The sequence below is a fragment of the Chiloscyllium punctatum genome, chromosome 20 (genome assembly GCF_047496795.1).
Source record: "Chiloscyllium punctatum isolate Juve2018m chromosome 20, sChiPun1.3, whole genome shotgun sequence".
Lineage (NCBI taxonomy): Eukaryota > Metazoa > Chordata > Chondrichthyes > Orectolobiformes > Hemiscylliidae > Chiloscyllium > Chiloscyllium punctatum.
Window position 1 is genome coordinate 19,792,409 of NC_092758.1, and position 23,924 is coordinate 19,816,332.

Genomic DNA, 23,924 nt, shown 5'->3' on the forward strand with positions numbered 1-23,924 from the left:
AGACCACCTAATCTCTGTGTGCCGCAGTGGATGTCAAGTTGAAGTCATGCAGCCTCAACACAATGCCATGTAAACGCAGAATGCCTTCTTTCACTCTGACAGTACTCAGGGGTTCCCAGAGAGACAGTGACCGAGAAGGTTGACATGGAGTAGAACACAGCAGAATGATTAATTAACATTTATATACAATATGACATGATTTGATGTAAAATTTTGGTGAAAAATACTTATTTTGTGAGGGTATTATTTTTGACACAAAATTAATCAGCAACAAACTGAAAGTAGTTGATAATCCTTTTAAAAACACTGATGGGGACATTCTGATCTGCTGGACAAATATTCAGCTTTGTGACATTAAAAAAGGTCATAAATAGAAGGTGAATCTCCAAAATGGTGTCAAATTAATCTTGCAGGCCTTCATCTAAACAGCATCCAGAGAATCGAGAACCAAAGATATTTGCATGTGCCATGGACACCATGTAGAGGCAAAATGGCACCTTGTATCAGCCAATAGCAGGTGTGACAGATCTAGATTACTGTCTTAACTCTGCCACAAAAAGCATGTGCTCTGTAAAAGAAAATGCTGCTGCTGCTGCTGTCTTTGCCCTGAATCATTATTCTGTTTGACTGTTAACTTCTGGTCCCCAACAACTGCTGGATCTCTGCTCATGCTCTGCTCCAACTCTGTTTTATGGATTGTAATAAAATGAAGGCAATAAAAGAACTTTCATTTACATTGCATGTTTCACAACCTCAAGACATTCCAAGGCACTTCATAACTAAAACTGACATAAAGTAAAGGATTAGATAATGTGCTTATTAGCGTTAAAATATAATGAAAACTTTAATAAAAGACCCAATTCTCTTTTCAGTGTTTTTGCTCCACTACTCTATTTGCCATGGTTCCTATGCTCCTGAATGTCCTCCACAAATTTCTCTAACTCCCCTCCTTTCACCGTCTTTAAGATCCCACCCCCCCATCCCCCATAAAACTTATCTCTTCAACTAAAAATGTGGTCACGTATTAAGTAACTCAATGTTAACTTATATTTAAAAATGCTCCTACAGGCTACATTGTGACATCTTATTACAAAGGTGCTATATAAATGTAAGTTGTAAAGTTGTGGTTGTTGTAGTTAAGTGACAGAGAAATTTTGGCTCAGACATCATAAAGAGTACCCTGCCCTTCCTTGGGCAACTCTCATGGTGGGATTTGATCATATGTCCTCAGAATATATGTGTTAGCCTCTGGGTTATTAGTCCAAAGACTTTGTCAATTCACCACTTTCTCATTCTATTATTTGGTAGCATACATATATTGGGAGATGTGGGTGCGATGCTTCCAGCAATGTCGAGTTTGTGAGGGTAAGATGCACCAATGAACCAGTCTACATCCAAATAAATATTTATTTTAAATGCTGTAGCATAATCAAGTGGCTTATTATGTCAAAATAATATGTTCTTTGCCTTTTAAGAATAATAATCTGTATTAGTTTTATTTTATTTGGATTTTGCTTTATAAAGTATTATCTTACCATTGCATTTTTACCTACTTATTATGCCAGATTTGCATTGTTAAAATTTTAATCCATGACCGAGCATTTATTAGTTAGTTTGTCTGTGAAATACATTATCATCATTATTTGCAATCTCAAATTCTGCTGAACTGTGGGCACATTGCATCCATGTAATGATAAATACAATGTGCAGTTGATCGTTATCAGTATTGTGCTGACATTTTATTTTTTGAAGAAGTAACAAAGAGGATTGATGAGGGCAGAACGGTGGATGTGATCAATATGGACTTCAGTAAGGCATTTGACAAGGTTCCCCATGGGAGACTGGTTAGCAAGGTTAAATCTCATGGAATACAGGGAGAACTAGCCACTTGGATACAGAACTGGCTCAAAGGTAGAAGACAGAGGGTGGTGATGGAAGATTGTTTTTCAGAATGGAGACCTGTGACCAGTGGAGTGCCACAAGGGTCGGTGCTGGGTCCACTGCTTTTCATAATTTATTTGAATGATTTGGATGTGAGCATAAGAGGTATAGTTAGTAAGTTTGCAGATGACACCAAAATTGGAGGTGTATTGAACAGCAAAGAAGGTTGCCTCAGATTACAACGAAATCTTGAGCAGATGAGCCAATGGGCTGAGAAGTGGCAGATGGAGGTTAATTTAGATAAATGTGAGGTGCTGCATTTTGGGAAAGCAAATCTTAGCAGGATTTAGACACTTAATGGTAAGGTCCGAGGGAGTGTTGCTGAATAAAGAGACCTTGGAGTGCAGGATCAGAGCTCCTTGAAAGTGGAGTCGCAGGTACATAGGATAGTGAAGACAGCGTTTAGAGTCATAGTCATAGAGATGTACAATATGGAAACAGACCCTTTGGTCCAACCAGTTATGCTGACCAGATATCCCAACCCAATCTAGTCCCACCTGCCAGCACCCGGCCCATTTCCCTCCAAACCCTTCCTATTCATATACCCATCCAAATGCCTTTTAAATGTTGCAATTGTACCAGCCTCCACCACATCCTTTGGCAGCTCATTCCATACACGCACCACCCTCTGCCTGAAAACGTTGCCCCTTAGGTCTCTTTTATATCTTTCCCTCTCACCCTACACCTATGCCCTCTAGTTCTGGACTCCTCCAACCCAGGGAAAATACTTTGTCTATTTATCCTATCCATGCCCCTCATAATTTTGTAAACCTCTGTAAGGTCACTCCTCAACCCCCGACGCTCCAGGAACAACAGCCCCAGCCTGTTCAGCCTCTCCCTATAGCTCAAATCCTGCAACCCTGGCAACATCCTTGTAAATCTTTTCTGAACCCTTTCAAGTTTCACAACATATTTCCGATAGGAAGGAGACCAGAATTGCACGCAATATTCCAACAGTAGCCTCACCAATGTCTTGTACAGCTGCAACATGCCCTTCCAACTCCTCTACTCAATACTCTGATCAATTACAGAAAGCCTATTAATTCATATGATTATAGGATGCATTCAGCACAAAATACAGCAATCAATGGGTGTAATATCACGTGAGATAAGCATGAGTTACCACTAGCTTGTACTATTCAAAGCCAGCCTGCATCACTTGCTCCAAAATGTTCTAAAGCAGCAATGGCAGTCTTTGTGGTAAAAACAATGACTGCAGATGCTGAAAACCAAATACTGGATTAGTGGTGCTGGAAGAGCACAGCAGTTCAGGCAGCATCCAACGAGCAGCGAAATCGACGTTTCGGGCAAAAGCCCTTCATCAGGATTCCTGATGAAGGGCTTTTGCCCGAAACGTCGATTTCGCTGCTCGTTGGATGCTGCCTGAACTGCTGTGCTCTTCCAGCACCACTAATGGCAGTCTTTGTGTCAGCCAGTATGTCAAATATCCTCAGGGGACCAGAAGCAATGGAATCAGTTAATCATGTGCATGTTTAAGGCCGAGATATATCGATTCTTGAGCAGTAGGCGTATCAAGGATCATGGGGAAATTGCAGCGACAATGGTTATGTGGAATGTCAAGATGCTGAACAGCCTAATCCTGTTCCTATTTCATACGATTTTATGGTTTGAAGCCAGCAATCTAGCACTTAGGTACTGGATTCACGGTCACTAGTATTTTTAACTAATGTAGTCTGAAAGGATGCAGATGGAATAAGGAAGCAGATGATGAATATGTTAAGTAAGAATTAATTGGGTGTGAATTGGTTGTGGAAACAATGTGGAAGGAGTAATCAGTGGATGAGAGTTTTATGGAGTGTGGTAAGCTGAAATAAAACTCGTTAAAAGTGCAGACTTGAATTGATCAAAAATATTTATCTTCTCGTGTATAACAACAAGAATTTTAATGACTTCACAGGTTAGTCAAGGTTAGTAAATGTATTGTCAAATGCCACATCTCATGAATTATATTGCACACTCATCACTCACCAACCAATAATCTCCATTAATTATGATTCACATCTTAATACACATAATTGCATCTCAGCCTCACACACTTGACATTGCTAGAAGCCTCACACTTACATCTCACAATGCTAACAGGTAATCAAAGCAAAAAAGTGGTGAATTGGCAAAGTCATTGGACTAATAATCCAGAGGTTAAGGTAAATGTTCTGCAGACATGTGGTCAAATCCCAACATAAGAACTGCTGGATTTGAATTCTATTAATAGATCTGGAATATAACTACTAATAATAGTGACTGTGACAACTGTCAATAGGCCTCTCTGCTTCACTAATTCTTACCCTGTATACCTCAGATTTGACTCCAGACCCAGAACAATGTGGTTACCTCTGACTATCCTCCAAAATGGTTAAGTGTGACAGTCAGTTCAAGGATAATTAGGGATGCCAAAGAAATGCTCACAACTCAAAATAATAAGGAAAAAGTACCATAACTTATCCTATCTTACCCGAGTGAATTTAAAAATTTGTCAATAGTACCTCGAGTTATCTGAACATTTCTTTTTCAGCTATTATGTGGTTCAGATAAAAAAGTTATACTTACTTCTAACAAGTCCATGGCTGCAATCTTTCTGTCAAGTAATCGCTGTTTCCTTAAAGCTTCCATGTGGTATGATGCCATACTCAGACACCTAGTGGCTCAAGTAGATCTGGTCATCAGCAAAGATGATCTAGAACTTTAAGTTTACATTGCTAATTATTAACCAGTTGTTTCTATAAGAGTTATTTTCTGATTTGTTGTATCTCTTTGAAACTTGGTTTAAATGACTCTCCAGTGTTTCTTTATTAATTCATTGGCTATTGAATTGTCAGAATTATCATCACTGAATTTTAAAATCAGGTAATTGAACTAAATAGATGAGGAGATGGCTATTCAGCTGACAATGTCTGCACTGGCTGTTTGGAAAAGTAATTTGTATCACATCCATGCAATTTCTCCACTGCCCTGCATTTTCTTCTCCTTCAGGATTTGTGTGCGTATCTCATCTCTGTCCCTCATCTCATTCTAAATTATATGACATTGATGGTCTATTGCATGCAACTATCTATATTTCAGGGCCCATAACCCTTTAATGCTACTTCGTGCATGGTGAGAAAGACCGCAACTTAAAAGCACTTTCAATTGGAAGATAATTTAACAAGACACAAGCAGATAAATGCTCTTAAAATGCCTTTGTCTGTACAATTGTTAATTAGTGAGATATGCATTTTGTACCTGTACATTTAAATTAGTTTATTTTTATCATCATGGTTGAAAAGAACATGAGAAAGGATGGTGTAAATTGCGCAGCAAACAGACCACAGAGTGGTAGTGAATTGACGTGGGACCTCAGTGAGTAATATGTCTAAATGCTATCTTGGCTAGAATGGGAAGTAAAAGCAAAGGGAGAAGCAAAAGCCAATGAGTATAATAAAATTTAAACTAAGTAAAAAGTATGAATTAAAACTAACATTTATGGTAACAATAACAGCACAGAAGGAGGAACAATTCCTACAGGATGTGAGACTGTCCAGTAATAAATATGGACTTGGCTAAGTACAAATATAGGACTGTCTCCAAATGAGGTTTTTGCACTGAGGATAAAATTTAGACTGTACGGTTTTCTGAGAATCGCTGTCACGAATCATGATCTGCACATGCGTATTAAGGTGAGAATAGGCAGCCTGTAAATTGGTGCTTCTGAAGCACTTCATTTGCCTGATTGTAATATTAGGCCCAGTGGGTTCTGCAGTTAAAATATTCTCAATGCTCAACGCTAGTCACAACTTGTGTTCTTAAAAGATAGCCTGTCTCCCTTAAGGGGAATTTGCACTGAATTACAGAGGGCTGCTAAGGAATGCTACTGTTGTAATAGCAAATAAGGAAAACAGAACTACATGATACTGAGGAAAGGATTATAGGACTTGAAGTGTTAACTTTGTCTTCTCTCCACACAACTTGCTAAGTTTCTCCAGCAATTTGTGTTTTTGTTTGTTTCAGATCTTGGTTTTATATCATAGTAGAGAGAGAGAGAGAGAGAGAGAGAGGACTTGAGAATTATGGATGTGGTGCTGGAGGCCTTTGTAGTGGATCTGGACAGGAGCAGAGATGTCATTGTTTGTGAAAGAATAGGATAGGCCCAGAGACTGTCAAAGACCTGAGTCTAGTCCTGAGAAACTTGCAGGAGTGCAAAAAGAAGTCAAAAAACCTCATTCCTGTGCTCAAGGTCACAGAATGCATCCTCACATGATATCCCCAACTACCACACCACCAGCCTGCTGAATGAATCACACCAGCATCACTCACCTGGCTGCACGTTTTTGTTCTTGGGCTTTTTCATATTATGACACCAACTGCAACAGAGCCTGTGACAATTTGACATCACTGAGAATGGAATTGGTTCTTTCCTAATGCCAGACAATCCTACCTTGCTTTTTGACATGATAAGCAAGCATGAAAGAATGAGCATGAAATCTTTGCTTTCTAACCTATCCCATTTCTCACATCTCTTCTGATATTTGTTTTCTGAAACCCAAAAACTGCTGTCTGCCCAGCTACAGCAGACTCTAGAAAAGATGAGCAACAGCATAACAGTGCTGAGGAGACTCCGATAATTGCAGTCACCACCTCAGATACTGATTCTGCATATACATTAAAGGTGAGCATAGCATTAGGATCTGCATGCAGTGAGTCATTGAACACAATTGGGTAGCAGCCACGTCAGGGGAAGAAGTTGGGTCAGTGTCACTTCACTGGAGGGCAAAGTTGCGGATGGCTTCTGTGTAGCTGGTTAACTGAGAGATAGAGAAGTGGTATTGATAGAGGAATGATGAATAATGAATAACTTTCCATATAGGGAAAATGATTATCTAAAACAGAAATACTAAGACTAATACTAAATTATAATCTCATCAAATCTGCAGTCCTAATTTCCTGTTGGGAGCATGAAGACCCTAGCCAAGCCATCAAATTGATTATAATAGCATCAAAAAACATTAACATGAGTGAATGGAATTAGCAAATTGTGTAGGAATACAGTTAAACACGATCATTTGCAGTCCATATTGAGGTGGACCAGTTGCCTCTCAGATTCTAAAGTATGGGATATTTCAGGGAGAATGTTCAAGGAGAAAGTGAGGACTGCAGATGCTGGGGATCAGAGCTGAAAATATGTTGCTGGAAAAGCGCAGCAGGTCAGGCAGCATCCAAGGAGCAGGAGAATCGAAGAAGGGCTCATGCCCGAAACGTCGATTCTCCTGCTCCTTGGATGCTGCCTGACCTGCTGCGCTTTTCCAGCAACACATTTTAAGCTATTTCAGGCAGAATGGAAAGATTGTAAAACGGAAGGTGTAGCAGCTGTCTTTGTTGTCCTGTGTGGGATGATAATATAGGAATCGAAAAACTTGAAATCTTGCTATCAGATTCAAATAGTCATTGAGCCATACAGACTGGAAACATGCCCTACATTTATGCTGACCAACAAACAAACTGTACTAATCCCATTTAACTGCACTTTGTCCAATGGCGATTATGTCCTAGCATCTTAAGTGCTTGTCCAAATGCTTCTGAAATGTTTGAGAGTGCTTGCCACCACCTCTATCTCAGACAGCACATTCCATATTTCTATCCCCTCTAGGTGAAAAAAACGTTTCCTCAGACCCTTCGAAACTACTTACTCCTCATCTTAAACTTAGAAAAATTTGTCATGGGGAAAAGATTCTCACAATCTATCCTATATATTCCTCTCAAAATTTGTATATCACAGTCACGTCCCCTCATTAGCCTCCTCTGCTCCAGGGAAAACAAATCTGGCCTATTCAGTTTCTTCTCCTTACTGAGACTTTCCATTCCAGATATGACGATACTATGGCTTGAAGAAGTGTATTTTGTCCTTTTTTTATTAAGGAAGATTCAAACAGAGGTGCTAAGCAATCTGCCCCAAAGCCAATAAAATAATCAGCTTGTGATTTTTTTGTTTTAAGTTAGAACAATAGAAGAAGCTTAAATGAGTAGGGTCAAGCTCCCAAGGAACCAAGATTTGTTTTAGTTTCAGCCTTCAGTAGCTATTGCTGGGGTCTTGAAGCTGGATACGCTCTTATTCCTCTCTCTGTTACAGCTAAAAGCAGAGGTTCTCTTCCTGCTGCTAGAATTGCATGTGAGACAATATTATGTTTTACTGAATTTGCTTTTACCAAGGGTATGTTAATGGGATGTTACTATATTGGAACAGTTAATTAATCATAGTTTTATATATATATATATATAGTATTTAGTTAAGCATTTCAATAGAACTACAATTAAGCCAATTCTTTCAATTTTTGTCTGTATTTCAATTGCAGTCTATGAATTAAATGTGTTTTGTTTCTTGTAGTTTGACCAATCGACTGCATCTAGAATGCAACACCTTACAATTGCCTTTAAAATAAGAAAAGGTCGGCTTCCAGACTATCTTACCAATATATTTTGAGGGAGTTCTGGTCCATAATACAGACAACATCATAGTGAATCTCTTTTTGTACCCTCTCCAGTGTAATCACATCCTTCTGATAGTGTGGCGACCAGAACTGTGCACAGTATTCCATTTGTGGCTGAACCAATCTTTTAATAAAACTGCAAAAAGACTTGCCTTCTCCTATATTTTATGCAAGAATCACAGATGCCTTCTTCAGCAACCTGCCTATCTGTGTTGGCATCTTCAGGAATTTATGGACTTGTAGACCAAGGTCCCTTTGTTCCTCAATACTCCCTTGTGACCTACCATTCATTGTGTAAATCCTTCCCTTATTAGACCTCCTAAGATGCATCACCTCACACTTATCAAGATTAAATTCCTACAGTCAATGTGCTGTCCAATTTACTTGATAAATATCAGACTGTAGTCTGAGGCCATCCTTCTCACTTTCAACAATACCACCAATTTTTGTGTCATCTGCAAACTTATTAATTACCTTCCATATTCAAATCCAAATCATTAATGTATATAACAATTGCAAGGGTGCTAGCAAGTTTAGATGCATCATGTCACTCCTCCATGGGCATGATTGCCTGATGTGGAACTTGTACTCCCTAAACTCTACCTTTACATAGCCGTTCTTGTTAATTTTTCTCTTGATCTCTCTTATTAATGTCAGCATCACATCATCATCATCAATTGCATATTCCATTATATCATTTATGGGCGGCATGGTGGCACAGTGGTTAGCACTGCTGCCTCACAGCGCCAGAGATGCGGGTTCAATTCCCGCCTCAGGCGACTGACTGTATGGAGTTTGTCTCCCCATGTCTGTGTGGGTTTCCTCCCGGTACTCTAGTTTCCTCCCACAGTCCAAAAATGTGTAGGTTAGATGAATTGGCCATGCTAAATTGCCTGTAGTATTAGGTGAAGGGCTAAATGTAGGGGAATGGGTCTGGGTGGGTTGCGCTTCGGTGGGTCGGTGTGGATCGCTGAAGGGTCTGTTTCCACACTGTAAGTAATCTAATCACAGATCTCATCCAAGATTGTCTTCCAATACCTGGGTGAATTTGGTCCTACCAAGTACCTTCGTTTTTATTCAATTCCTTAAAGTAGCAGTTCTTGGCTTTGACTGCCTTTCATGAAACATGTGGAACATTCTTTGATCCAATTCTTTGCATGTCTTCTCCTCATCTTTTTAACTGGCACACTCATGACTGCATCAATGCTGCCTCTTGCTGTTGCCCTGAATATCCTTTCAACCTTCCTTACAATTTTCAGGACCCCTTTGCTTTCGTATGGTCTACTTTTGACACCTTATCCTTCCTTAATTTCTCTATCGCCATTTTGCAGATAGGTTGTCAACCAATATTTACTCGATGTTCACCAACTTCTACAGCTACAAAAACAAAAATTGCTAGGAAACCTCAGCAGGACTGGCAGCATCTGTGGAGAGAAAACAGAGTTAAATGTCTTGAGTCCAGTGACCCTTCATCTGTTCTGAAGAGCCATAGAATCCCTACAGCATTGAAGCAGGCCATTCGACCCATCAAGTCCACACCAACCCTGCGAAAAGCATCCCACCCACCACCCATCCTATCCCTATAACCCTGCATTTCCCTAGCGTGCACATCCACTAGACACTATGGGTAGTTTAGCATGGCCAATCTACCAAACCTGCACATCTTTGGAAGAAGGGTCACTGGACCCAAAACAATAACTCTGCTTTCTTTCCACCGATGCTACCAGACCTGCTGAGTTTTTCCCCTGCAATTTATGTTTTTATTTCCGATTTCTAGCATTCACAGTTCTCTGGTCTTTTTTGATAGCTTCAATAACTCCCTTGATTACATTTCCTTTCAACAATCCACCCAAATTCCTTTAAAAACTCTCTTCGATTTCTTCCATTTTTCTGATACCATTACATATGTTCTGATGATACCAAAATATGTCGAAGTCTGTTGATATGGCTTCATTTCTCATCTAACAAGGATTCCCTTCCACCATGTTTGAAAGAGGCCTGCAATTGAGACCATTCCACAATCCCACTTTTGCATTCTCACCCATCCCTTCTTTCTGAGAATTAAAATAAGGTTCTTTTCTTCAAACCTGCAATATTAACAACATTCATATTCAATCAGATCATCCCTTGACATTTCTGTTGTCTCCAGCATGTTGCCTCCATCAAGCACACAATACACATGCCCGGGAGAAAGTGAGGATTGCAGATGCTGGAGGTCAGAATCAAAAAGTGTGGCGCTGGAAAAGCATAGTCGGTCAGCAGCATCTGAGGAGTGGAGAGCTGACATTTTGAGCATAAATTATTCATCAGGAATGTCATGTTTGAAAGAGACCCTCGATAGAGTCCATGCACACACACTTGCATAGCATTCTGAAGGGATTGTTTAGTCAGTGATTCACTTTGCTTATCTGAGTGCCTGTCAATGAAGAATCTAAGATTCAATGCTGTCCTTTCACCTCCTCCTGTCTTCATCTTCCAATATACTACACTGTCAAACACACCCAAGGGGTCTTCCCAATTTGAAATCTTGAGAAAAGCTGTATCGTAACAAACACTTTCTGCCAAGGATTGCGCGGTGAAATTGATAAGCCAGCTGCAGTAATTGAACATTTATTCGGATGGAAAGATGACAAGCTTAAATTCCATCCTGAATGACTGCTTAAAATTTCCCGTTCCTCTGGTCAGCTTCTCGAACCCTGGAAAACCCTGGGAAAGTAGGTTTCTCTCCAGAACCAAATGGACTTCCATTAACCATGGCAAAATCTCCTGGAGCAGCATTATGCTTCAGCAAAATTAAAATCACCACGTTTCACCTTGTCCAAACCCATCAAACTTTTCATTCCTGGGATCATTCTCATGAACCTCCTCTGAAGACGTTCCAGGGCCAATACATTCTTCCTGAGATATGGGGCTCAAAACTCTCCACAATACTTCAAATTTGTCTGACCAATGCTTTATAGAGCCTCAGAAGTACATCTTTGCTTTTATATTCAAGTCCTCTCATCATTGCATTTGCCTTTCTAACTCGTGACTCAACCTCCCAAGTTTACCTTGAAGGAATTCTGGACTAGAACTCTCAAGTCTCTTTACACTTCAGACTTTTGAATTTTCTCCCCATTTAGAAGATAGTCTATTCCTCTATCCTTCGTTCCAAAGTGTATAACCTCACACTTTCCACATTGTACTCGATCTGCCACATCTTTGCCCACTCTCCCCTAACCTGTCCAAATCCTCCTGCAGCCTCCTCGCTTCCTCAATGCTACCTGTCCGTCTTCCTATCTTTGTATCATTCGCAAATGCAGCCAGAATGCCCTCAATTCCTTCATCTAGATCGTTAATGTATAAAGTGAAAAGCTGTGGTCCCAACACTGAGCCATGCAGAACACCACTTGTCACTGGCTGCCTTTCTGAGAAGGACCTTTTTATCTCCACTCTCTGCTTTCTGCCAGACAGCCAAGCTTCTATCCATGCTAGCATCATGTCTCTGACACCATGGGCCCTTATCTTACTCAGTCCAGGTAGATAACTTCCATTAGCTCTCTTTGGTCTAATCTGCTCGTTACCTCCTTAATAATTCTAGCAGATTTGTCAGAAATGACCTCTCTTTAATGAAGCCATGCTGACTTTGCCCTATTTTACCGTACACGTCAAAGTATTCGGAAATCTCATCCTTCATAATGGATTCCAGGATCTTGCTCATGACAAGGGTTAGGCTAATTGGTCTGCAATTTTTGTCTTTTGCCTTACTCCCTTTTTAAATAGGGGTGTCATGTTAGGGACTTTCCAGCCCTCGGGGACTAAGGATTCCTGAAAGATCACCACTAACGCCTCCTCTCTTCAGCTATCTCCCTTAGAACTCTGGGGTGTAGTCCATCTAGTCCAGTTATTTATCCACCTTCAAGCCATTCATTTTTTCTAGCACCTTCTCCTTGGTGATGGCCACAAAACTCAACTATACTCCCTCACTCTCTTGATTTTTTGGAATATTACTCGTGTCTTCCACTGTGAAGACTGATGTGAAGTAATTATTCAGTTCCTCAACCATTTCCTTGTTCCCCACTACTATCTCTCCAGCATCATTTTCCAGCGCCCAAACATCCACTTTTGCCTCTCTTTTGCCCTTTATGGATTGAAATTTTACTGCACACCTGCTTTCTTAAAAAAATTGTTATAGAGTCATAGAGATGTACAGCAAGGAAATAGATCCTTCGGTCCAACTCGTCCATGCCGACCAGATATCCCAACCCAATCTAGTCCCACGAGCCAGCACTTAGCATATTGGTGATAAGTTGACTATCATGAGAGCATTGATTGTTCAACTTTATGAAACACAAGTTAGGCCACAGCTAAAGTATTTTGAAAATATTGCTGTTCTTAATAAGGCAAATAAATCATAAGACCATAAGAGATTATGGCATAATTAGGCCAATGGGCCCATTGTGTCTGCTCCATTTTGACTATGGCTGATATGTTTCTCAACTCCATTCATCTGCCTTCTCCCTGTAACCCTTGATTCCCATATCAATCAATGGGCCCATCAAGAAAGAATCTATTGATCTCTGTCTTAAATACACTGGCTACGACAGCCCTCTGTGACAATGGGTTTCATCGATTAACTGTCCGCTGGCTGAAGAAATTCCTCCTCATCTCAGTTCTAAAAGGTCATCCCTTCACTCTGAGTCTGTGCTAGTCTCTTCGGCTCTTCTACAAGTGGAAACATCTTCTCCACATCCATTCAAAAGGAAGGAGGTTGTGATGAATCTTTCAGAAGAAAATTAGCTCAGCCTCAACTATTATGTCCAATTCTGGGCACTGCATTATAGGAAGGCAGTTGGACCAAGTCGTCTTCTAAGGATTTTAAAGTCATAGTCATAGAGATGTACAACACAGAAACAGAGCCTTCGGTCCAAATCATCCATGCTGACCAGATATCCCAACCCAATCTAGTCCCTCCGGCCAGCACCTGGCCCATATCCCTCCAAACCCTTCCTGTTCATATATCCATCACAATGCCTTTTAAATGTTGCAATTGTACTAGCCTCTACCACTTTCTCTGGCAGCTCATTCCATACACGTACCACCCTCTGCGTGAAAATGTTGCTCCTTAGGTGCCTTTTATATCTTTCCCCTCTCACTCTAAAACTATACTCTCTAGTTCCGGACACCCCCATCCCAGGGAAAAGACTTTGTTTATTTATCCTATTCATGTCCCTCATGATTTCATAAACCTCTCCTCTCAGCCTCTGACCCTCCCTATAGCTCAAATCCTCCAACCCTGGCAACATCCTTGTAAATATTTTCTGAACCCTTTCAAGTTTCACAACATCCTTCCGATAGGAAGGGGACCAGACCTGCATGCAATATTCCAAAAGTGGCCTAACCAATGTCCTGTACAGCTACAATATGACTTCCCAACTCCTGTACTCAATACTCTGACCAATAAAGGAAAACATACCAAACACCTTCTTCACTGTCCTATCTACCTGCGACTCTATTTGCAAGGAGCTGTGAACCTGCTCTCCAAGATTTCTTTGTAATACTCCCTCGGACCTTACTATTAAGTGTATAAGTCCTGCTAAAATTTGCTTTCCCAAAATGCAGCAGCTCGCATTTATCTAAATTAAACTCCATTTGCCATTTCTCAGCCCACTGGCCCATCTCATCAAGATCCAGTTGTAATGAGGTAACCCTCTTTGCTGTCCACTACACCTCCAATTTTGGTGTCATCTGCAAACTTACTAACTATGCCTCTTATGCTCACATCCAATCATTTGTATAAATGACGAAAAGTAGTGGACCCAGCACCAATCCTTGTGGCACTCCACTGGTCACAGACCTCTAGTCTGAAAAACAACCCTCCATCACCACCCTCTGTCTTCTACTTTTGAGCCAGTTCTGTATCCAAATGGCTAGTACTCCCTGTATTCCATGAGATCTAATCTTGTTAACCAGTCTCCCATGGGGAACTTTGTCAAACGCTTTACGGAAGTCCATTTGACAACTTATTCTCCCAAAATAGTGATAGAGAAATCAAGAAAGGTAAATGATTCAGAGGTAGGCCATATGAAGGTGAAGGAAGCTTAGAAATATAAAAGAGGGTGTAGAAAGAAAATTATGAGATAGTTCCAGGGATGAGGTGACTTCAGTTACTTGGATGGAATGGAGAAGTTCTTCTTCAATAAACAAGGTTCATAGCTGTTCAAAATCATCAGAGGTCTGGACAGAATGGATAGTGAAGATTGAGAACCATAGTACGTAAATCTATAGTGAATGGCAAAAGAACCAAATGCGACATAAGTTTAATTTTAAATGCAGCACATGGTTAACCTCTGCAATGCATCTTAGGAGCATGTGGTGGAAATGGATTCAATGTGAGTTACAAAAGGTAAGAGTAAAAAGTGCAACGTAACAGGAAGTGGGTGGAGGAGTGGGAGTGGCTGAGTTGCTCTTGCAGAGAACTGAAATGGACTTAAAGTGCATAATGGTTTTCTTCTGTGTTGTAATCATTTGCGAATTCTACTAGTGCAGTTTTGGTTACTGCATACAGAAGGATGTGATCTAGATAAATAGAGAGAGTACAGAGGAGATTTTTGGTAATACTGGAGAATGTCAGCCAAATGGAAAGATTGTTTAGATTAGATTACTTACAGTGTGGAAATAGGTCCTTCGGCCCAACAAGTCCACACCGACCGTCTGAAGAGCAACCAATCCAGACCCATTCTTCTACATTTACCCCTTCACCTAACACTATGGGCAATTTAGCATGGCCAATTCACTTAACCTGCAAATCTTTGGACTGTGGGAGGAAACCGGAGCACCCAGAGGAAACCCACGCAGACACTGGGAGAATGTGCAAACTCCACACAGACAGTGATGGGAATTGAACCCAGGTCTCTGGTGCTGTGAGGCAACAGTGCTAACCACTGTGCTGCCCATACTTTTGAACAGAAAAAGCTGAAAAAAGGTGATGGAATATTTTTATTTTTCATGCAATGTTTGTGTTAATGTCATTTCAAATTCTCTAGTTGATTGGTAAGCCATTTCAGAGGACATTTAACAGTCAATCCACATTCCTGTGGTTCTGAAGTCACATGTAGACTTAAACAACTCTATGTTTTATGACAATCATAGCACAATTATCATTAGCCAACATCTAATTCCAAATTTTTATAGAATTCAAATTTCACCATTGACTGTGATGGGATTCCAACCCAAAGCATTTTTCCAGTCGATATGACCATGACATCCAGATCACTCCCTGCATATGTTGAAAGGTTGGATGGATTTGGTCTTTTTCCACAGAAACAAGAAGGTTGAAAGGGGATTTCACCAAACAATGTAGAATTCTTGAGATCTGATAGGGTGGATGATATGAGAATGTTGCACATAATTTTCAAATTGAACAAATGAATTTTCTATCCCACAGGATTGTGAGTGCTTTGCAGTTCATCATATTTAAACAAAAGAGCTGACTAGATTTCTGGATACAAATATAGATAAAGAATATGGAGCGAGTGGGCAAAGATTGATTTGAGGTAGTAAATCAGTCATGATCATAATGAATGGGAGAGCATGCTAGAATCGTTGAATGGCCTTTATTAAAAAAACGAACATGAGTAGAGCACACAGTGGACTGAAAACCAGCACTGGAAGGAAACAGTAGCAAATGTAGCAAGACCAAAACAAAATTAAAGCATAGAGCCCACCATAAACTGGCAGAGACAGTATGTTAGGATACACTAGGCAACAAACTCACTTCAATGATGCATTACCTTATAGAATGAATTGCTCTTCTAGCCCGGGCGAAGAGATCGTAGTAAATACTTTGACTCTCCACACACAGCAATGTCAAATCGTTCAATATTGAGAGTATATGTAAAATGATTAATCAGTGACGCTGTGCTTGTCTGATGAACCACATTTGTGACATAACGAATCATCTCAGCTGAAAAAAAATATAAAACAAGTGGCAGGCTTCTTTGTGGGGAGAGTTTGACGCCTACTTTTTTTTTACGATAGTCACTTTAAAACTCTTCACGGATCTTTCTACGTCGAATAATATTGATTCTTAAAAATATTTAACCTTTGAAGTGCAATTATTACTTTGAATATATTTCAAAACGTATGTTATGTGAAAGGTGAGAACACAATTTCAGAATTCAAAATTTCACCGCCCACTGTGAAAAAAATGCATGATTTATATGGGGCTCCAAACTCTCCCTGTCTTTAATCCCATCCTGGCCCTTCCTCCTCCTAGTCCTGTCATGGCGACCGCCTTCTCAGACAGAGCCCGCCCGTCGAGCTGTCAGTCAAGGCTACCTCCTTATACGATTGGTTCCTACCGCACATTACACCGCCCCCTCTACGGGGTCTCCCCGCGGCTCCTGCAGCCGTTGCCGATCCACCGAACTTGCTGGCAGGTCAAGCCCCGCCCTCGTGCGCCCCCCCACCCCCTATTGGCTCGCGGGGTTGATTCCCCCATGCCATTGACGGTCGGAGCTGTCAATCAGGCCTTCTTTCTCTGCCCAGCAGGTTGGTGCGTGTTTCGGCCGGCGCTCTCCTCGGCGGTGCGGGTATTTTTCTTTAATTTTCCCACCCAAAATATTCCAAACCCTCCCACCCCATAACCCCGGGAGTGAAAAAAAAAATCAGTTGCGCGGCCTGGGGAGGTTGTTAGCCTTCTTGTTCTTGCTCGAAACTCTTCTCACTCCCGGATTCCTGCGGTGAGTGAACTGAGCGGCTCGGGGGAAGCCGCCGGCGGCGGCGGCGGGGCCTGGGGTGAGGGGAAGAGAGAGAGAGAGAGAGAGAAAAGATAGTGAGGGAAGGCCAGGCTAGTCCGGGCCGCGCGGCACCGCCGCCATTTTAAACACAGGCCGCGGCGGCGACACGAGAGAGGTTGGCGTGTGAGGGAAGCCCGGTGATTCTCCCCTCTTTCCCCCCGGCCGACTAGGTGTGGGGGGGTGGGTGAGCGGTAGTTTGTCTGGACGCGGAGGTCCAGGCCTCTAGTGTTGGGGGTGGGGAGGACAGACGGTATGAGGTGGGGGGGTGGTCCGGCCTTTGTTCCCGTCTGGGTAATGGCGTAAGGGGAGGCAGAGCTGAGAGGGACCGGACCCCTCCGGTCGACGAGGCGGTCTGTGTGTTTTTTTTTAAATCAAATAACCCACCCCTACCTTTTGTACGTGGAATGCACCCGATATTCCCGCGTCTTTAATGCCTCCCACCCTGAGACCTTTCCTTCCTTGTCCCCTACAGCTCCACGTGTTATGGAGCTCGGCTCGGCCTCTCTACCTGCCCTGTGCCATCCGATCACTTTATCCACATGTGACAGGGCGGGAAGTGTGTGTTCAGGGGCTGGGGTGTTGTCTGGGTCGTCTCTTCTCTCTTCCCCCACACCCCACCCCACCCCACTTTTTCTTTTGAGGACACTCGTGTCTCTTCTCTCCTGTCACTTGAGATTATTTCCCGAGTAGTGGTGCCTTGCCCTTAAACATACGAGCGAATCCTACGGAAACAGTGGATCATTTGGAAAGGGAGAACGATGCCTTTCTTCCTGCCGTTCAGCGTTTGTCTTTCAGGAAAATGTCTCGCCATTGTTACGCAAAATGGCCAGATCTCCTTGAGGTTTTGCATTTCTTTGGTTGACAGGTTCAAGCGGACGGCCCCTCACTGTATTCCTTTGTAAATTACTTTTAATTCTGCGTGAACCAGAAAGTTACAACGTTTGCTGGTTGTAATTGTAAGCAAAACGTTGAAAATACCATGTCAGCAATCCCTTTAATATTTGCAGAATTGTCTGGGATGAAAGTAGAGACTGAGAAGACCTATTCCTGTCTCTGATAAATCTGGGCGAAGGTGAGGTCTGCAGATGCTGAAGATTAGAGTGGTGCTGATAAAGGGCTTTTGCTGATTTTCCTGCTGCTCGAATGCTGCCTGACCTGCTGTGCTTTTCCAGCACCACTCTAATTTTGTCAGTGATAAATCTGCAGAATAGGGGGAAAACAAAAGGAAACCAGAGTGCTGCAATGTTTTGCACTCTGGTCTTGTTTTTTTTCTGTCAGGACCACATAACTGCAATCATTTCTCAAAATTGGATGGACATATTGGAGCGTTATAATGTTTTTTGGTAATCTGGCAATGTCAATTTGACTTTTTAATATTTCCGTAAGTAATGATTCTCTAAGCAAAGGGGTAAGGGGTGCTCAGGGTATATTGGGCAGCACAATAGTGAGCACTGCTGCCTCACAGTGCCAAGGACCTGGGTTCGATTCCAGCCTTGGGCTACTGTCTGGAGTTTGCATGTTCTCCCTATGACTTGCGTGGGTTTTTTCCCCACAGTCCAAAGTTGTGCAGGTTTGGTGAATTGGCCATGTTAAAATAACCCATAGTGTTCAGGCATGTGTAGGTTAGGTGCATTAGGCAGGAGACGATGTAGAGTAGTAGGATAATGGGGTCTGGGTGGGACACTTTGGAGGGTTGGTATGGACTTACTGGGCCAATGGCCTGTTTCCACACTGTAGGGATTCTGTTCTATATCCTATACTCCACAATTCAACCTTACATAAAGTGAACAAAGTTTCATTCTGCACTTGACTATCAGAGCCCAAATAAAACTCCACTATATCAAGTTTTACAATCCTTATGATTGTTGAGTTAAATCTTTGAATTCTTACTTCAGAACTTTAATTGTATTTCTATGGTTTTGGCTTGATCAATTTGAACTCTTATTAGTTGGGTTGGTTGGCTTGTATAATTGTAATAAGGTAGCCCTGTTTTGTGTTTTCCTTGTATAGCAATTCTCAGTTGACCAAAGAGATGGTGATGGAGAAGCCAAGTCCCCTGCTTGTAGGGCGGGAATTTGTGAGGCAGTATTACACACTGTTGAACCAGGCCCCTGACTATTTACATAGGTAAGATTTTTTTTTCATGTAACCATTTGTTTAATGTGATTGAAGACAAGAGCCTGTCTGTGATTGGATCAACTAAAGATTGCTTTGTCAATTTGGTTTGGAAGTTATGGCAAGAGGTTTAAACAAAAATGTGGAAGTGAGCGACCATTTTCAGATTAAATTCAACGTTTTATATAATCTATTTTCTCCAACCCCAAAGTGTATCAGTTACTAGAACGATACTTGTTCATTTTGTTCAAGCTTCTTTCATCTGAAGCTCCCTCTAGGTTGTTGGCTATTGCCTTACTCATCTGTCAGGTCTGTACAGAATTAAACTTGATAAAAAGTACTAGCTTAGAAGGCAACAAACTAAAGAAGTGATATTTTATGAAGCACAAAAGACTTAAAAGTTATAAAATGTTTGTCACTATCTATTACCTTTCATCAGGTTTTTCTAACTGGTAGTCTAGCGTATAACCATTATTGTTGCAAATTTTCAATGTGGTATACTCACTTATCTAATGTTTTCTTGTAAGCATCAGCTTAGTGCATTTGCAGACTAACTTCTAATGGAAGTATTGCCCCTTAAAGAAAATATTTACGTTTAGACTTGTAAGGAAATAGGCTAATCCATCTGTCATTTGAACCAGTAATGATGCTTCTTTATATACTCTTTCCAGTACTGTTTGAGAATGGTCTTATTTTCATTGTCTGTGTTTTTGGTGACTTAGTCATAGAGGTGTACAGCACGGAAACAGACCCTTTGGTCCAACTCATCCATGTTGACCAGATATCCTAAATTAATCTAGTCCCATTTGTCAGCATTTGGCCCACATCCCCCTCAACCCTTCCTATTCATGTACCACCCAGAAGCCTTTTAACTGTTGTAATTATACTAACCTCCGCCACTTCGTTTGGCAGCTCATTCCATACACTAAACATCCTCTGTGATAAAGTTGCCACTTAAGTCCCATTTAAATCTTTCCCTCTCACCCTAAACCTATGCCCTGGAGAAAAGACTTTATCTGTTTATCCTATTGGTTTCTATGGTTCTGTAATAAAACTGAAACACTGCTAAACATTTCTTTAAGAGTTGCTGTTGCTACCTCATCAGAACTTTGGCAATCTGTATTAGGTCTAAAACGTGCTGCTCACTTTCACGTCACAGCATACCTGTAGGCAGTGCTGCACATTTTTTGATGAGGATTACTGGTGAGCAAAAATACTGATGCTACCATATGGAGTCAGATGATTGGCTGCTTTCTGTTTAGAATTCTATGATCATTCAGTCCAAAGTGACTCTGCCAACGCTTTGAATTGGAGCTATCCAGTCAGTGTATTGATCTTTCCAATAGCCCTAAATTATTTTTCCTTTTCGTTAAGTCCACTTCTCTTAAGACAGTTATTATTCAAATTGCTTCTACTGCTCTTTATGCAGAGCATAAACTAACAGGTCTGTTCATCTTCATTTGGGCTGTGATTAAATTTACCCTTTTGATTGTATTTGAAATTTGTCATGTTTGAGTTTTTCTGTGTTTGTTCATAATGTTTTGAAAACTTTATCACTAAAGAGTGTAAGAGTTTCATCTTTATGCATTTCAGCTTCCATTCAATAGATAGTTTTGAGTGTTTTCTAAGCTTCTGGGATAGTTACTGATTGGGCAGAACTGATGTTCTTCTGACCTTTGTGATTCCTTAAGTAAATTTAAAATTTGAAAAATCAGAATCCAAAATTGTGTATTATTCCATGGGATGTGGATGCCACTAGCTTGGCTGGCATCTATTTTTCATCGCAGTTACCTTTTTAGAAGGTGGTGAGCTGAATATTTTGAACTGTTGCAGTTCTTGGAGTGTGGGTGCTCTGTCAGTACAGTAAAGAAGTAAATTTCAGGAATTTGATTTAGTGTAATTGAGGTGCATTTCTTGTATTTGACAGTTCTATAGCACTGTGTTGCAATTTATACTCTGTCTTAGCAGGAAGACTTATCTGTTCATGGTCTTGTGCATTTTGTCTCTCATTTACAAAAAAAAAGGATGTTCCACTAAAACGGAAATCTTGTATTGTAGGTTTTATGGAAAAAATTCTTCATATGTTCACGGTGGTTTGACTTCAAATGGAGATCCAGCAGAAGCAGTATATGGACAAGCGGTAATGGTCTTTCTTATGCACATACAAATGTATAAACTTGCTCACAAAAGCATCCAGTGAGTCCAACTATGTGTGAGATTTGCAGCTGCTTGCTGTAGTTCTGGATTAAGTCAGTGTGCTCAGCATTTGGTTACTATTCAAGGGGAGGTTGCAATTTGAACCCTGCTACGTGAAACAAGACTCTTCTCATTGTGGCAGTTTGGATTCAGTGCTGTAAATGCCTTGGCAGTCTGTTCAGCTTTAAGATTCTGTTACTGGATTACTTATATAGCTGAGGGTTCGATATTTCATTACCTGATAATCCTACTGCTAGAGTCAGCTTTTTGGAATTGTCTTGCAATTCCATTTGGTATTTACACATCTCCCTAGTTAGCAATAAGGTATTTTGAGCGAGTCATTCTTATTTCAGAGCTGATTTTAATTTGACAATTGATATGATTTGCTCATCAAATTTTCCAACTTATTTTTCTTTAACAGTATTCCTTGATCTGCTTAAGACTGAATAGGCTATGTTAATGTCAGGGTCATTTCTAAATCTGTATCTTTATGCAGTTAGAACTCAGTCTTCTTCAGCGTCCCAAGTTAAAGCGTAGATTGAACTCAGCTTCTGCACCTGTACTTGAATAATACCTGAAGTATGAAGCTGAAATTTAGTAATGACTTCTCCTTGCAATTTACAAGCTGTTGGAAAGTATTTTGAGTAGACGTTTTGTAAAGACAAAATTGGGCACAATTAATGAGTTATGTTGTTGACTGTATCCACATACTATATTCACTGAAGTTGTATGATTGTTCATTCCCAGAATGTGAAATGAGAAAAAGAAGGCCGTTTGAGCCTGCTCTGCCGTTCAGTAACATCAGAGCTAAGGTGGGAGACAGAGGGTGGTGGCGGTGGAGGATTGCTTTTCAGACTGGAAGTCTGTGACCTGCAGTGTGCCACAAGGATTGCTGCTCGGTTCACTGCTTTTTGTCATTTATATAAATGATTTGGATGTGAATATAGGAGGTATTGTTCGTAAGTTTGCAGATGACACCAAAATTGGTGGCATAGTGAGTGAAGGTTACCTCAGATTCCAATGTGATCTTGATCAGATGGGCCAATGGGCTGAGGAGTAGCAATGGCATTTAATCTTGATAAATGTCAGGTGCTAAGTTATGGTAGGGCAAATCGATGCTGGGCTTATACACCTTAATGGTAAGGTCCTGGGCAATGTTGTTGAACAAAGCGACCTTGGAGTGCAGGTTCGTAGCTCCTTGAAAGTGGTATCGCAGCGGCACAGGGTAGTAAAGAAGGTGTTTGGTTGGCTTACCGTTATTGGTCATTGCACTGAGCATAGGATTTGGGATATCATGTTGCGACTGTACAGGACATTGGTTAGGCCGCTTTTGGAATACAGCATTTAGTTCTGGTTTCCCTCCTACTTGAAAGATGTTGTGAAACTTGAAAGGGTTCAGAAAAGATTTACAAGGATGTTGCCTGGATTGGAGGGTTATGCACTATAGAGAGGCTGAATAGGCTGAGGTGGCTTTTCCTGGAGCATTGGAAGCTGAGAGGTTACCGTATCAAAGTTTATAAAATTCAGGGGCATGAGTAAAGTCAATAGTAAAGGCATCTGGATGGGTACATGAATAGGAAGAGTTTACAGGGATGTGGGGCTAGATTAATTTGTGATGGATGCGTTGGACCAAAAGGTCAGTTTCCATGATGTACATCTCTGACTCTATTGCCTAGCTGAATTTGTAGCATGTACCCAGTACCTAACAAGTAAAAAGCAAAATAATTATTATGTTGCTAATCCAGTGCAAAATACTGACAATGGAGCTTGTCATTCAGCATCAATAAAGAAGAAACAGACTATAGTTGTGGCTGGCCCTTGCCATATGTTCTATTTTGAGAGGAAATTCTTATTGTCTGAATGTCTTGATGTGTAACTTACAACATGAAGGATAATGTCTTGAGAAGAAATCTGCAAGATGTACACTTTTCATGAGTCAAACATAAATGTCAGGATTCTTTTCATTGTGTCCATCTGATTGATCTTTGAAGCAACAACAATGTTTTTTCAAATTGTGCTAGATTTTAAAATTTTAGGATCTTAAAATTTAAACCAAACCTTTCATATTATATTTTCTTTAGGAAATCCACAAGAAAGTTATGTCACTTCAGTTCCGTGATTGCCACACAAAGATCAAGCATGTGGATGCTCATGCTACATTGAATGACGGGGTGGTAGTACAGGTCATGGGTGAGCTGTCAAACAATAGACAGCCAATGAGACGCTTCATGCAAACATTTGTTCTAGCTCCAGAGGTAAGAAAATTTAGTATCCTAAGCCTTGGTCCCTCTTTGAAGTATTATGCTTCTGATTAGAGAGAGAGTTTCATTCTGGTGAATTACTGATGCTGCTTACTTATGTTTTTGTGGGTTTCACCATATTTCTGTAAAAGGAAAATAATTAAACATAATGT

The 23,924-nt window shown here is 40.8% G+C and overlaps 1 protein-coding gene across 3 annotated transcripts in view; it reads left to right on the plus strand.

The window, feature by feature from the left end:
- The first annotated feature begins 16,933 nt into the window (after positions 1-16,933).
- The window catches only part of g3bp1 (GTPase activating protein (SH3 domain) binding protein 1), a 42,401-nt gene continuing 35,410 nt past the window's right edge, over positions 16,934-23,924 (plus strand). Inside the window, exons 1-4 of one of the 3 annotated variants that reach the window (XM_072590463.1) lie at positions 16,934-16,952; positions 19,211-19,327; positions 21,374-21,455; positions 23,593-23,766. In XM_072590463.1, the coding sequence (XP_072446564.1) occupies positions 19,233-19,327; positions 21,374-21,455; positions 23,593-23,766 (351 nt within the window). In that variant the 5' untranslated portion in view covers positions 16,934-16,952; positions 19,211-19,232. The other 2 variants (XM_072590461.1, XM_072590464.1) reach the window with 2 other exon arrangements.